The sequence below is a fragment of the Ovis canadensis genome, chromosome 4, assembly GCF_042477335.2.
Source record: "Ovis canadensis isolate MfBH-ARS-UI-01 breed Bighorn chromosome 4, ARS-UI_OviCan_v2, whole genome shotgun sequence".
Lineage (NCBI taxonomy): Eukaryota > Metazoa > Chordata > Mammalia > Artiodactyla > Bovidae > Ovis > Ovis canadensis.
In genome coordinates this window covers 51,943,172-51,959,400 of record NC_091248.1, presented here as the reverse complement: position 1 = coordinate 51,959,400, position 16,229 = coordinate 51,943,172, and the positions used below count along the sequence as shown (strand labels likewise).

General features: G+C 34.7%; 1 protein-coding gene across 1 annotated transcript in view; it reads right to left on the bottom strand.

Annotated features, from left to right (window-relative positions):
* SEMA3E (semaphorin 3E) overlaps window positions 1-16,229 on the bottom strand; it is a 274,042-nt gene that overhangs the window by 50,962 nt on the left and 206,851 nt on the right. The window contains exon 5 of the mRNA XM_069586651.1: window positions 7,064-7,157. Coding sequence (XP_069442752.1) covers window positions 7,064-7,157 — 94 coding nt within the window. The remainder of the gene's footprint in view (window positions 1-7,063; window positions 7,158-16,229) is intronic.

Here is a 16,229-nt window from a genome sequence, read left to right as displayed (position 1 = left end):
TTTCACCTTCTATTAATACTCATTTTAATCAATTCTACAAATTTAACAAATGAGTTTTGCATGCAGCCACTAGATGGAGCCATATGATACCAAATGTGTGTGTGTGTGTGTGTGTGTGTGTGTGTGTGTGTGCACATGTGTGCAAAAAGGAAAAGATGATATATTACCAATTTTACCCAATTTCCCTTTTTGTATTCAGATAAAAGAAAATGGCTTGTTAACAATTCAAATAACACAATGTGAACTGTATGATTTAAACCTCAAAGAAGCTAGACAGGTGCTAAAAACTATATGCTATATAAACTGAAACAAATGTGTTTCTGTTAGAAACATTAAATTTTCCTCAGAATGGAAAGATTCTCCTTTCATATTATATTATCACTACGAAGAACAAAACAAATTCATAGTAACAGATAATAACGATTTTTGGTAAAATACTTTTCCAAGAAAATATAAACACTTTAGTGAAAAATAATAAATTAGAATAAAGCTTTAGGCACAAATGTTAACTAATAGTAATTAAATGAGCCAAAAACTCATTATTATAAATATTGATATTATTTATGGCAAATATACAACTTCTAGCTGTAAACTTAAAAATCATAACAATTTAGTATAGAGAAAATTTATGAATCAATATTCTGCTATTTTATAGAACATAAAAATAGTATCTGGATAATTCAAACTTTCATGGATTAAAAAGAAAAATCTTTAATACAAACAGTAAAATATGTTTTAGAGCTTCAATGAGAAGAACAGAACTACTCAAATTTTTAGTTTTCTGTGTCTATGGAGACATTTAATAAATGTATGAACTTGGCCATACATTTAACTGGCATTTATTTTGATATTCTGAATACGAATAGCCAACTTAATTTGTGAGCCATATATTATTTTTCATTGTTATAACACTGATTTCTGAAGGTAACTGATGCTATGTTAATCTTAGTTGGTCAAGTGTGGTTATAATTAAAAAATAAAACACATCTGCAGGGTATTTTGACAGGTGAATGTAACTTATCATTGTCATGTTCAACAATAGTCTCTGTGTATACACAGGATAAGAGTGGAAACAGTTCTGCACTGGAAACCTGGCAAGCTAAGCCCCCAGCCCCAAATCTGCGATCTGTGACCAACTGTTCAGAATCTCACTGCCTCAGTTACTCGGAGAATCAGAGAGATATTCGAGTGATTTCCTGAGGTTCTTATGTTTCTTTATGTGTGAGTGCTAAGTTGCTTCAGTTTTATAAGACTCTTTGCTACCCTATGGACTTCAGCTGGCTGCCAGGCTTCTCTGTCCATGAGATGCTCCAGGCAAGAATACTGGAGTAGGTTGCCGTGCCCTCCTCCAGGGGATCTTCCTAACCCAGGCATTGAACTCATATCTTCTGCACTGCAGGCAGATTCTTTACCCACTGAACCACTTAGGAAGCCCCCTTTCTGCTGCCTTTTTATTTGCTTGTTTTGTGCCTGTATTTCTCTGCCTCCCTGCTTCCTGCTTTTCTCCCCAGTTATCTGACCATGGCCCAGGTAAAAGAAGTCTTCCCTGACCAAACCTGTGTTACTTTAGTAGTTTCCAGTACCTCCCCAGCCCCATGCCTATTTCTGTCATATTTCTTATAGTGCTATACTTTGTATCCTTCTGTGTTTGACATTATTGCACACTAGACTGCAGGTTTCTTGATGTTGCTATATTCTTTTGTCACCAATATCTTACACAGTGTCTAGAACACAGAAGATGCTCAATAAGCATTTGTTGAACCAAAGAATGGCATAATGAATTAACGAGAATATATTTAAAATTTTTAGTTTATGAAAACTATGAAAGGCAATTTAAAGCAAGCCTCAGGATGAAATACTGATTTTTCAAAAATGGTTCAGGGAAAAAAATAGCAAAAGAAAGAAGAAACTATTAGCCTTTATATGAATAACAGTTCATTGCATTTTTGTTCCTCAAGAAGCTTGTTATTTAACAGTTTTAATTTATGAACACAGAGACTCTATTTTCTTCTAGTATCTGTCCCTAAAATTTCAGCCCCAAGACTGTGTCTAAAAATAACTGTAAGAAAGAAAAGCAGAATATCATTTGAGCTGGAAAAATACAAAAACAAATTCATTGTAAATAATTCTAAGTTAAATGCATAATTAAAATTCTACACAACTCCTTTTTTATAATACAAACTCTAATTGAAGTTTTAGTGAAACATACTTCATTCTCTTAATATTTTATCAAACTTATCAAGAGCTTAGTTCAAAGAGAGTATTATTAATCAATTAGAGTTTTTACTCACCATGTTGTAAATATAGGTTTTTAATTGTTTAGTGAGAAAAGTTCACAGTAGTTTTTTATGCCCTCATTTTCTTAATTCTTGCTTAAGCATTTCTCCTATTTATGTTGTAAACAGATATGCATAATTTGTGAAACCTATTTGTCTCATGGAAAAGACATGGCTAAAGACAGATTTAACTGTATCATTTTATATTTGAACTTTATCATTTTATTAGAAAATCATTCTATTTTAGAAGCACTATTTCACAGAGTGACTGTGACATGCATAACTACAAACAAAATGCATTTGGGAGGATGAGGCCTGGTAAGAATAGTCTATAGATTCCAACCTCCCAGTTCACACAGTCTGCAGAGAACACTGAAAAAAAATCAGAAAAAGCAGATCTTTTTATTAGTTACTTAGTTGTTGTTTGGACTTTTTCTTTGATTTTGCTTTAGCAAACAACATTAGCTATCAGTGTTAAGAAGGTTGTTTCTGTGGCATGAAGGAAAAAGAAAAATGTGTTTAGAATCTGTTTATTTGCATTTTCTGGCATCGGTGACAATACTGTGAGTTTCTTTGGTGGCAAACCAGTGACACTGATGCCAGCATGGTCAAACCAGATATTTAAGGGGAAGAATGTCAATGCGGAATTGAACATAACATTATTTTTCTTCTACCCATTTTTGATTTTTTGTTTATTTTGAGGAAACCATAACCAAGTAGTTAAATAGCCCTTTCGCAACTAGTAGTGATGTCCAGAAGCAACAGTCAGCTTGTGGATGCTTGGCATTCAACCAAATGAGAGAGCACAGTAGTCTTGGATAAAAAATCACAGAAATTCCTTAGAGACAGAGTCGGGAACATGGTAAAGAAGTGGCTTTCTACACAGTTGGGCTGAATTTAAGAAATGAATCTGCACATTCACTTATTATGTTTATAGAGGTTGTAATCATAAAGACTTATATTCTACCTTCATCTCGATGATTTCATTTATTTTTCTAATATTTATGAAGTCCTATTTTGTGCCAGAACTATTCATTTATAATTCTACCCTGAATATATAGTTAATCAAATAAAAGCATTTATTTATAAAAAAAGTTTTAATAATATTAAGAGCTTGAAATAATCACTTATATTTTCCCTGAATGAATTCTGACTCCCTTTCCTTCAATTGACATTGACCTTTAGTTTACAGAATTTGTAATGGGATATATTCACAAAGGTCTCATGATAAATAAATCTCAGGAGCTATAAACCTGTATAATCTTATTTGCTGAAAAATGTAACATGGGACGTAAAAAGTGTGGAAAGAAAATTTCAGAGACTGTGAAATATCTCATTCATGATTATTTGTTGACATAAAATTTGTGTCTTTAACTTGAAAGTATCCTAAAAAATTCTAACAACAAAGCTAACACTTTCAAAGCAAAGTGTGAAAAGGTACCTGACAAATCAAAGTGGTTCTCCCCCAAACATTAGTAACATGTACATTAGCATACTTGAGGCACTTCAAGTATGGTATGTATTAAATTACACCTAGAATTGGCAATAAAGATCTGAGTCAGAATGAAACATTAAAAAAAAAACAAACAGCAATAGAACTGAGTGGACCAACTATCAAAGAAATTCTAAAGTTACTTAATAAAGAGAATATTGCAATGTTACATCAAATGTAAACTGATGCAAAAAAAAAAAAAAAGAAGCCAGCTAATAGTTTTACTTCCTGACCAAAACGACATATGACACAATGAAAATATTTCCTGAATTTTGGTTGGCCAGGCAGCAAACCTAATAATTTTTAGTGGCAAGGTAAGTTCTCAGTATCTTTGCTTGACTCGAAAGGTAGAGACAAGTAATACAGCAATTCAGTTTACTAAGTAATTCATTGTTTCAACAAACAATTTTTAAAACCAGACTGTAATGCCTTCCCTTCAGATATTTATTTAAGACCCTTTTATATGTAATATTAGTGATCACATAAGGGGGAAATGTGGCTAAACATACAGCAATATTGCACCTCTGATATGAATTTATATGCCACCATGATAAATTATGCTAACACAAAGTAGGGTTTAAAAAGCAAGCCTAATAAATGTATGATTTCATCTTGATTGGCTTCTGAACATACAGAACACGGCTCAATAAGGAGCTTGTTTTATTTCTTAAATCTTGCTTCACACAAAATCATTTTCAGTTACTAACGTTTCCATTCTAAATTAGACTGTAAACTTAATAAAATGTTCATTAACTTGTCTATCACCTAGCAAATAATGTTTATTCCTTATTCGGTTTTTCAGTAAGCTTTACTCTATGTGATCTTAAGTCAACTGAATTTAAGTTAAGTAAAATGAAATCTGTATCTAAAGTTAACATATTATGAGAAATTCTGATTCGTGAGCATATTTTTTCTTTCAGGGCCTTGTTAGTTTTATGAGTATGATTACAGAGTTTTTGTTGCTGTTTTTTTTTTTTTTTTTTTTAAATCATGAAAGCGAATCTTAATGTGAACAGGCTTTAAAAGTTAAGTGTGACCTATAATTAACACAGAAGCAGAAATAGTCTAACCATGGTCATCTTTTGCTGAAGTCCTGTCTTAACCCAACAGTAGAGAACATATATGGTCATAAAATACCACATTAATGCATTCTTTCCCTGTCAAGAGTAAGCTGTACCGAGACTGCCAATTTCCAACTCAGGTAGCTCCATTTTTTCCAACTCAAATTCCTGCTGCTTTTTCATTTGAGTGAATTATTTCTACTTCCTGTCTTTTAAAGAGTTGCTGGCTCACAAAGGTTATCAGATTTCCACTCCAGTGGCTGCTGCATATCCACGGTAAGTGAATGATCTCTCAAAGGTACTTTGAGATGAAAGCTAGCGGATAAATTAGAAGAATTATATTTTTATTTCTTCTCTTTGGAAGGATTATTCTATAACTTTTGTGTTTAGCTTGGAGGACTCTCAAGATTTTATTTTTCTTCTAAATAAGTGAAACAGTCACCCAGATGGCAAACACTTCACATTTTAGCATAGTGTAATTCGATTTGGAAGTCCAATGAAACTCACTTGGAAATGTCCCTCCAGTAATATTTCCCCTCTTAAAAAATTCAGTTTTAAATTTCTGGTTTCACGCATAAACAAGCTCCAGAAAGGCTGAGTGGAGAGTGGTAGGATGGCTAAAAAAAAGTTACTTTTAACCATGTTAAAAAAAAATGTTAAAAAAAAAAATGGTGTTCTAATTGTCTTAGGATTTTACCAGACAAGGAGTGCCTACTGTGTAATTTTTGACTTTCAATACCTTTTATAAGGTTCTTGTGAATACTATCCCCTAATTTGTTTTTGGTTTGTTTGTTTAGGAACACTTTTATTTCATTCAAAAATCCTATGGACAGAGGAGCCAGGCAAGCCACAGTCCATGAGGGTCACAAGAGTCAGCAACTAAACAAGAATATTCATAGGAGACTCTTCTGTGCGAAATTTTGTATGGTAAAAGAAAGATAAGACAGTCTCATTTCTCCAGACATATTCAAATCTTAAGTCTATGAAGTTACAAAAATCAATAAAAACATTAGAAAAATTGTATGAGTCTATCAAATGCATATATTTTAATTCATATGCTGCCAACCTACTAGGAATTTCTAACACTTGTGGATCTGGCATTCTCCAAAAGAACTCTTAAGGCTTGATTCCAACTAAGTCCAAACTGACTTAAGCAACTCTATTCCCATATTTAAAATCTCCCTTTTTCATACTGTGTTCACACACACACACACACATACACCTACATACGGGTAATTCAAGGAACTCAGGATATCTTAGTATTTTCTTTAAAATTTTATATTCTTTAAAAATACTACTTTATTAAAGCTCCTGAAGAACTAATTACTCTGTGAAATTCTCATTAACAAGTCTTTCAAATTATGAAACTGAAGTAAATTAAACGTCCCTACTGATTAAAGCTAATAAGATTTTTGTTCTACAAGTAAATATACATATATATAAAAGCTGTACTTATTTGGACGTGAGGGAATGGGGTGCAAGGCCAATAGGAATCAACTGTCTGGAGTAAATTCAGGGAATGTGTTGTCTCTAGAATATCCAGGAACGTTTGAATCAACTCTAAATTAAGCACTGATTGATCACATTTTGATGATTCATCAGAGGGGAAAGAAAAGTCTTATTCTGAGATTTAAGTGAGGTTTTCATGAATCTCATCTAATTTAACTGAAACCCAATTGAAAACTAGATCTGACATGGCCAGTTTTATTCTATTATTCCAATGTGGACACAGTTTGAGTCAGTCAACCTCTATAGCTTACATTTTAAAATAACAGGAATCTAAATAAGTGACTCAAGTTCTAAATTGAGATGACTTTCTGCTGAATTCTACTGATGCAGAGAAAGGCACCAGGAAAAGACTATTAGAAGTTCCCATAAAGAATAATTAAAACAGAAAGAATAGACATATGTTAAAATAGTTTAATTTCTCTAGCTATATTTTTATAAATTATTTACATAATTGTATTTTGAGAACAATAAATGACAATACAAAACACCTTCTATCAGGTATTGACAGTTTGTGTTTTCTGGATGACATATCCAGTAACTTCATAGCACTGTACTTACACGAGTAAAGCTAGCTCAAGTGAGCATGGCTTGAAAATTAATATCCTTGCTCCCAGCACCAATAAATAACTATGACACAGCAACGTATATGAAGGAATACCAAAGACTCTAACTGAAGTTTCATAATCAATATGATACTACCTAATATCTGTAGCCATGAAATTTACCTATTAAAGTGGAGATGAAGGACGAGCTGGGATCAAAGGGACATCTACCCCTTCCTCTCTCAGATCTGTGCGGTTCCAGGTGAAAAAGGGGAGCCTGTCCAGAAAACCAGAAAAACCATTATGTATCTGCCAACTTTAATAAGAAGTTAATTTCCCAGAAAAAAATATTCAACCTTGATTATTTACAAAACAAGTACTTTAAATAAGGCTCCAGTGAGAAACATCAAGGAATTTAGGAACACACTGGATTTTATAAATAAAATATGTGGATTTTAAGGCCCATGTGATTTTCTCACCCCTCTCAAAAAGGATGCAGGTGCTGAAATTCACAGTTTTTATCATTTCATCACACAGTATTAGCTATGTTGAGATGTCACTTAAATATTTCAAATAAACGGAGACTTGATGGGGGGAGAAAAAAATGTTAGTGAAAAGGAGACTCATTGATAAACATGGAAATGGGCTTTTATTCCACAAAAGCCATTATTGATTTTTTTGAATAATCTCTAAAACAATATAACATGTTCTGTCAATAATTTGGAATATCTATTTTTAATGATTTTTATTCCTTATCACATTCTCTTTGCATAGACATCTAATATTTAATAATTTAGAGAATGATTACTACATAAATAATCACTGGTATATATATATGTGGAAATTGATGTCATATTATAAACAATATTTCAGTATGTTTTCACACAAATGAGATATTGAAAATATATTCTAGAAAATTACTGCTTTATTGGGTCCTAATGCAATTGCATAACTATAGGACTTTTCCTAAGTGTTCTCAGATTTCAAAATTCTCATTAATGGGTATTTCTATAATGAATTTTCACTAAGTGTGCTAAAAGTAGCTTCAGTTTAAAAAAATGTAGTTTGGCAAAGTGGCAATATAAGTCAATATATAAAATTTTGTAAGGGAAAAACTACTTTGCAATAAAATGTTGCCAATACTGCCCATTGCAGCATCTATAAATAGCCCTGTTCATCTATAAATCATGAATCTGTACACAATCAAAGTTCTGAGGACCCTATGAAGGTTGCATACACTTTTCTACAATTTCATCTTGACTTCCCAATAATCCGCTCATTTACTCCACATTATCTATCCTGTCCCTTTCTTGTTGTTCTTATTCAACTTTTCTTTTTCTGTCTGATATTCTAAAGTCATTGATCCTGCCATTCCAAGACTTTTCTAGTAAGTGCAGAGATCACCTGACCCCTATAAACTTCTTGTCTTGTCTTTGGAAATGAACCAAAATCTACAGAACAAAGAAATACAAGAAGGCAAAGTGGTTGTCTGAGGAGGTCTTACAAACAGCTGAGAAAAGAAGAGAAGTGAAACGTAGAGGAGAAAGGGAAAGACATACCCAACTGAATGCAGAGTTCCAGAGAACAGCAAGCAGAGAGAAGAAAGCCTTCTTAAGTGAACAATGCAAAGAAATAAAGGAAAACAAAACAGTGGAAAAGACTAGAGATCTCGTCAAGAAAACTGGAGATACCAAAGGGGCATTTCATGCAAAGATGGGCAAATGAAGGACAGAAATGGCTAAGAAGAGATTGAGAGGTGGCAAGAACACACAGAAGAAATATACAAAAAAAGTCTTAATGACTCAGATAACCACAATGGTGTGGTCACTCACCTAGAGCCAAACATCCTCTGGTGTGAAATAAAGTGGGCCGAAGGAAGCATTATTATGAACAAAGCTAGTGCAGGTGATGGACTTCCAGCTGAGCTGTTTCAAATGCTAAAATTTGATGTTGTTAAAGTGCTGCCCTCAATATGTTAGCAAATCTGGAAAACTCAACAGTGGCCAAGGGACTGGAAAAGGTCAGTTTTTATTCCAATCCGAAAGAAGGGCAATGCCAAAGAATGTTCAAACTATTGCACAATTGTGCTCATTTCATATGCTAGCGAGGTAATACTCAAAATCCGTCAGGCTAGGCTTCAGCAGTATGTGAACTAAGAACTTCCAAATGTACAAGCAGGATTTAGAAAAGGCAGAGGAATTAGAGATCAAATTGCCAATATCTGTTGGATCATAGAGAAAGCAAGAGAATTCCAGCAAAAAACATTTACTTCTACTTCATTGACTATGCTAAAGCCTTTGACTGTATGGATCACAACAAACTGTGGAAAATTCTTAAAGTGATGGGAATACCAGAACACCTTACTTGTCCCCTGAGAAACCTGTATGCAGGGCAACAAGCAACAGTTAGAACAGGATATGGAATGATGGACTGGTCAAAAACTGGGAAAAAGAGTATGTCAAGGCTGTACACCACCAACCTGTTTATTTAACTTATATGTAGAGTACATCACGCAAAATGCAGGCTGGATGACTCACAAGCTGGAATCAAGAGAATGGGAGATTTATCAACAATCTCAGATATGCAGATGACACTACTCTATTGGCAGAAAGCCAAGAGGAATTAAACAGCTTCTTGATGAGGGTGAAAAAGGAGAGTGAAAGACCTGGCTTAAAACTCGACATTCAAAAAGATGCTTGCTGCCTGGAAGGAAAGCTATGACAACTCTAGTCTTTATTAAAACACAGAGACATTATTTTGCTAACAAAGGTGTGTGTAGTCAAAGCTATCATTTTTCCAGTAGTCGGGTATGGATGTGAGACCATGGAGAAGGCTGAGCGCCAAAGAATTGATCTTTCAAATTGTGGTGCTGGAAAGACTCTTGAGAGTCCCTTGGACAGCAAGATCAAGCCAGTCAATCCTAAAGGAAATCAACCCTGAATATTCACTAGAAGGACTGATGCTGAAGCTCCAATACTTTGGCCACATGATGTAAAGAGCTGACACACTGGAAAAGACCCTGATGCTGGGAAGGATGAGGGCAGGAGGAGAAGGGGGCCACAGAGGATCAACGGTTGGATGGCATCACTGACTCAATGGACGTGAGTTTGAGGAAACTAAGGGAGATTATGAAGGACACAGAAGCTGGAGGGCTGTAGTCCATGGCATCGCGGAGTCAGACACAATTTAGTGCCTGCACAACCACCACTATGGAACAAAAGTGGCCTCCAAATGCCACTTCTAGTCATAGAGGTAGGACTTAGTTGATATTTTAAGCTGAAAAAAGTTTACCAATTTAGACACTTCACGTATCGGTAGAGATCAAGAATGGCCATAAATAACTTGAGACATTTTTGTGTTCACTTCCCATAGACGATAGATTTGCAATGACATGAAAAGAAAATATTTGTTGAGATAGAATTATTGGTCTGCTGAACTAACATTTATGTTGAAAGGGTTTCATCTATATTTGTAAAACAGATCCATAGCATTATATGGAGGAGGGAGTGATTAAGCATATGAATATAGTTCTTGATACCTCTTTAGTGACTGCCACCTTGTATTGGTAAATACTTGGTAAAAACAGATAGGGTATACATACTATACTTATTCTAATATAGTCAAATGTCCAAATGTTTGGTCACAGAAAGCAGCTGAAAAAATACACTGAAAGGTGTTCTTAAATCAAGACTCTATAGCTTCAACATTCTATGATGCTCAATTTTTTGTCTCTAATGATTGATGAAGCGGATTTATCTATCGGATATAGATATCCTAAACATTAAAATTAAAACTGCAAGAGAAAAACAAATACATTCCTTATTTATTCAAGGAATTACAACAAATTCATTTAAAGTTAAACTATCAGGTGAGTGAAACAGAAAATGCAAACTGTAAGAATGCTAAGATCAAGAGAATCTTCAATTTTAAAGAACCACTGAGTTAAACGAAGGAAATAAAGTAACAATCTTAGAAAAGTCACAGATTTTTATAACTAGAAATCATAATCTAGTCTTCTGAGGCCAATATTGATTTGTTAATTTCAGTGTGTTTCTGAGATATCAAATATCTAACAAAGCAGTGTCTTCAACAGTTAACAGAGGTAAACTAAATCAAGCGGAAACTATATTCACAGAATCATAGAAACCTAACATTCTGAAAACAAATAAGTGGAACCCAGGATGTATGAAGCACAACTCTGTGCAATACATAAAATCTATTTGAATCTGCAAAAGGATATAACTCTTTTATGAAACTTCAAATTTGAAAACAAAACACTGAATACTAAATGGTCATATATTCTCAGAGATCTACACCTCAAATTCAAACTCAGACGTAGCTTAACTGAACCCTGCTTGACTTTCTCCAGAATTCTTCAAATATCTCTAATTAATTTGATTAACACCTAAACCTGAACACACTTTAAATTAAATCTTTTTGCCTGCTTCTCACATTAGTATTAAAAATCCACATTCTTGAATAGCTTAAAGGATAGACATATCTATCATTCTGATTTTTTGAAATTTGTATTCTCAATGTACACATATATCAAATCATCATGTGTGTGTGCATGCTAAGTCGCTTCGGATGTAACTTTAAACATCTTGCAATTTTTCTGTCAATTAGATCTCAATAAAGCTGAAAAATTCATGTATTCTGTAATTTGTTGTTTTTCAGCCCACTAACGATTTTTAAAACAGATAAACAGTTGGAATATCTCTGCTTTAGATAAGGATCACTATCTTTATTAAAAAGGAGAAAGGTTCAAATCTGTAGAGGACATAGTTATTTCATCCATACATAACCCTTGGTTAATAATACTCCAGGAATCAAATAATACAAAAATGGATAACAACATTAACAAGATTGTAAATTGTGCTACATACTTTTAAAATTTGAAGACCATGTAATGTGTGTTTGAAGTCTATAATACTTGTAACAAAATAATGAAGAGTTGTTTTGAACACCTGAAAGTTCTGTAACTCCGTCTTATCACTTTGACCCTACCATCTTTGACCCTGTCCCCACACCTGGCTAGTTGTTAAATGAACATTTTTAATTACTAAATTAAGGGCAATGGCACCCCACTCCAGTACGCTTGCCTGGAAAATCCCATGGACAGAGGAGCCTGGTAGCCTGCAGTCCATGGCGTCACTGAGTCAGACATGACTGAGTGACTTCACTTTCACTTTTCACTTTCATGCATTGGAGAAGGAAATGGCAACCCACTCCAGTATTCTTGCCTCAAGAATCCCAGGCAAGGATGGGGGAGCCTGGTGGGCTGCCATCTATGGGGTCGCACAAAGTCAGACACGACTGAAGTGACTTAGCAGCAGCAGCAGCATATAATACAGCAAGTTCTATAGTTATTTTTATTAATCAGAACATACCTTTCTTTAGAAGTATAATATAGAATTCTTTCAATATTACTTATTTAAATCTCTGTGCTTTAACAATAATATTTTATCCCTGCTTTTTACTTTGTTTGCTAATTACTAAGTTAAATGAAGTAACAAAAATGTGTTGCCCAGTTGTTTTTTCTTTTTTAGCAAAGGCTGTTATAATACTATGACTAAAATAACATGTGATAATAAAAGCTAGTGAAGGGTTGACATTTTTCATGTGAATGACTTGAGAGTCTAAGTGCGGCTATGATCACACACAACCTTACATTCCTATTATTTTGAATTTAGCCTTGTTTGCTGATGAGGGCTTCCGTAGTGGCTCAGCTGGTGAAGAACCTGACTGCCAATGCAAGAGATGCAGGAGACATAGGTCAATCCCTAGGCTGGGAAGATCCCCTGGAGAAGGAAATGGACACTCACTCCGGTATTCTAGCCTATAAAACTCCACAGACAGAAGAGCCTGGCGGGCTGCATAGCCCATGGAGTCGCAAAGAGTCGGACACAACTGTGCAACTGATTCAGTTGTTTGCTGATACAAGGTAAATAGTTTCATCGCAGCTGTGGCCTCAGTAAATTTTATCTGAGCACCTTATGTACAATCACAACCTTAAAGTATAATTAGATGACAATTTAGAGAAGTTAAACAGACAAAGCAATGCCAGAAAAAGTCAGAAGGTAAAATTATCTCACACCTAATCAATATTTTATGACATGGTAAAAACAACAACAACAAAAATCTGCCTATGGTGAAAGCTAATCAAACCTAAAAATGGTTTGCCTCTTTTACAAACATACTCAAAACTCCTATTTTTGTCACATCAGTCTTTGTTGATAACAAGTATGAGATTTCCATTGAACAAATCATAAACGATGAACAAGTTCAGAAAGTTAATTTCTACTGGAGTTAAGATGATTACTAAAACTATATTTCTGGTCTAATTTTATTGCTTCTCTGAAAACTTTTCACCATGCCTTCTGAAATCCTCATTTCATGATAGTGAAAGTTGCTTAGTCATGTCCATCCCTTAGGAACCCCATGGACTATACCCTTATCCATGGAATTCTCCAGGCCAGAATACTGGAGTGTATAGCCTTTCCCTTCTCCAGGGGATCTTCCCAACCCAGGGATCGAACACAGGTCTCTGGCATTGCAGCCAGATTCTTTACCAGCTGAGCCACAAAAGAAGCCCCAGAATACTAGAGTGGGTAGCTGATCCCTTCTCTAGGGGATCTTCCCAAGCCAGGAATTGAACCAGGGTCTCCCGCACTGCAGGCAAATTCTTTACCAACTGAGCTATCAGGGAAGCCCACTTCATGATAAGTAAACTGCTAAGAGCACACTCAATTTACAACAGGCTTCAAGACCTCCATGTCTTAGTTTAGTCATAGTTCCCATACTCAGCATAACTATGGAGCCTCATGTTCACGTCCTAATGCCTGGAACCTATGAATATCTCATTTTGCATAATAGCAAAAGGGCTTTTTCAGATATGATTAAGAACCTCCAGATAGGGATGCTGCCAAGAATTATCCAGGTGAGCCCAATGTCATTATATCAGTCCTAAAAATAGAGATTTGTTGATGATGGCCAACGACCAACCAGAGTGATGCGGTGTGGGGAAAATTAGACCTGCCATTCATTGATGGCTATGGCAAGGAAGAAGGGAGCCATGAGTCAAGGAATATGGGGGATTCTCCAGAAGCTGAAAAGAAGAATGAGATGGATTCTCCTAAATCTTATGGAAGGAATGCATTTCTGTTGACATCTTGATATTATTCCAGGAGAATCATTTTAGACTTCTCACCTACCGAATTATTAGATAAAACATATTTCTTTCTAAGCCACTAAATTTGTGGTAATTTGTTACAGCAGCCTTGAAAAAAAGAAAAAAAGAATGAAGCTCCTATGAGGATATTGTTCCATACAGCTTCTCATCCTTCCAGCTCTTTTACATGAATAATTACAATACTTTTTATCCAATACAAAATTGAAACCCTTTCTTTTTCCCCCCCAAAATATAAAGGTACCTTCTCATCTTCTCCTTCTTAGTCAGCTCTCACTTTGTTCCTAGTATTTCATCCATGTGTCCACCTTCCCTATTTCTATAAACCTACGATAGTGACTCTGCTAAAGTAAACCATTCAAAAATGTAAAGCAGTCATTTACAATCAGTGATTTTAGCTCAGACCTCAAAATTGCCAAGGAATGTATTAACATGTTTTCCTGGTCATGTCCTTTTATAACTCCTTTGAGTAGCTATATGCTCAGCTAGCCTGACTTTTGATCTCTCTTGACAATCAGCAGACAATCTCACACCTTATGTCTGATGGAGAAAATCAGTTTCCACTAGTTATGTAATTATTCAAAAAATCAATTTCTTCTACGCCAGGTCTTGGCCTTAGAACAGAAAACAAAGTAGTAAACAAACCCCAAGCCTCATCAGTCTACTGGTCTCGTAAAATTACACCTGATAGACTTTCCCTCTCCACCCACTGCCTTTTTTTTTTTTTTTTTTACTGTATCTGTGATATTTGATGCTGCTGCCCACACCATGGCACTTATTTAATTCACCTTTACCACTTATCATCTTAAGTTTAACACAGCCTCCTGAGCAATGTCCCCAGCCCCAGCCATTAATCTTTTACTCTGTAGCCAAAGACTTCTTTCTGAATTTCCTCTTATCAACTCTCCACTTAAAATCTTTCATTGACTTCCCATAGTCTCTAGTGAACAAAGTCTAAATAAAGCCCTTAGAGTTTTCACATAGGGGCTTTATACAAAAGTACTTCACCTCTAAAATACTGCTCTTACATTCTGAGTACCAACCACTCTGATTGCTTGTAGTTTTTTCATCTTACTTGGGCTCGTTAATGTGTTTAGGATATTAATGCCCACGCAATATTAAACATTCAGCACAGACAATATGCATTTTGTGCATATTCTGTGGGCATTTTATCACTTTCAAGAATCCTGATCTGACTCCTCTGCCTGCCCTAATATTGATTTCTTTCCCTTTCGGTGTCCTCCTGAAGCATCACGTAAATTCCTCTTTGATATCATTTACTTCTCTGTATTATAATTGTCTGATTCTCTTCACTACTGGTTTGTGAGGCCTCCTTGGGGAAACTGCCTATATGACACTTGTCTTTGATTCCCTGTATCAATTAGAAAATATCTGATGCATAATAAATGCCCAACTGTTCATGTTTTCTAAATAGTTTTATCTCCTTTGCTGCATGCTCTTTGTCTATTTTCTAATGGATCCAAAACAATTCACAAAACATAGCTGCGGACAGGCACGTGGATTGAAAACTAAACAGTCTGTACAAACTATAATGTAATGTTATATTGTACATGATTTCTTGGGGCTTCACACACAGCACAATCATCATTCTATTTTTTCTATATTTTGATTGCCTTTGGCTTTAGTAAACGTGACTACATTTTTAAAACAACTAAAGGAAAAATCAACATGTTTTTTTCTCAGCTATTTATTGCAGATCATATATTTTCAGAAACACGTTGACAGTTTATGATAAACTCTTGCCAGGGTTAATATACTAAAGGTTAGGATGAATATAACATAATTTAATATAATATGACAGTCATTAAAAATAATATCAAATACTGAAGAATTCTAGAGACAACTTATTTTATCTTCAGAGATCTTATTAATGACAGCATGTAATTTGAAGTACTATGAAGGTGTGACATGGAGGTACAGTTACTTCTTAGATAAGGTTCCCATTTTCCACATTACTTTTTTAATGAGGAAAGGTATCCTCTTGATATCGTCACGAAACTTCAAAACTGAAATGACAATAAAGACTGAGTTCTTAATTTTATCTAACAACCAACTTGACAATAGATTTAATGAACTAATTGGTATTATGCTCCATGATTTTTGAGGAGAGGCTTTCTTTATCTTGTTAAGCTACATGTG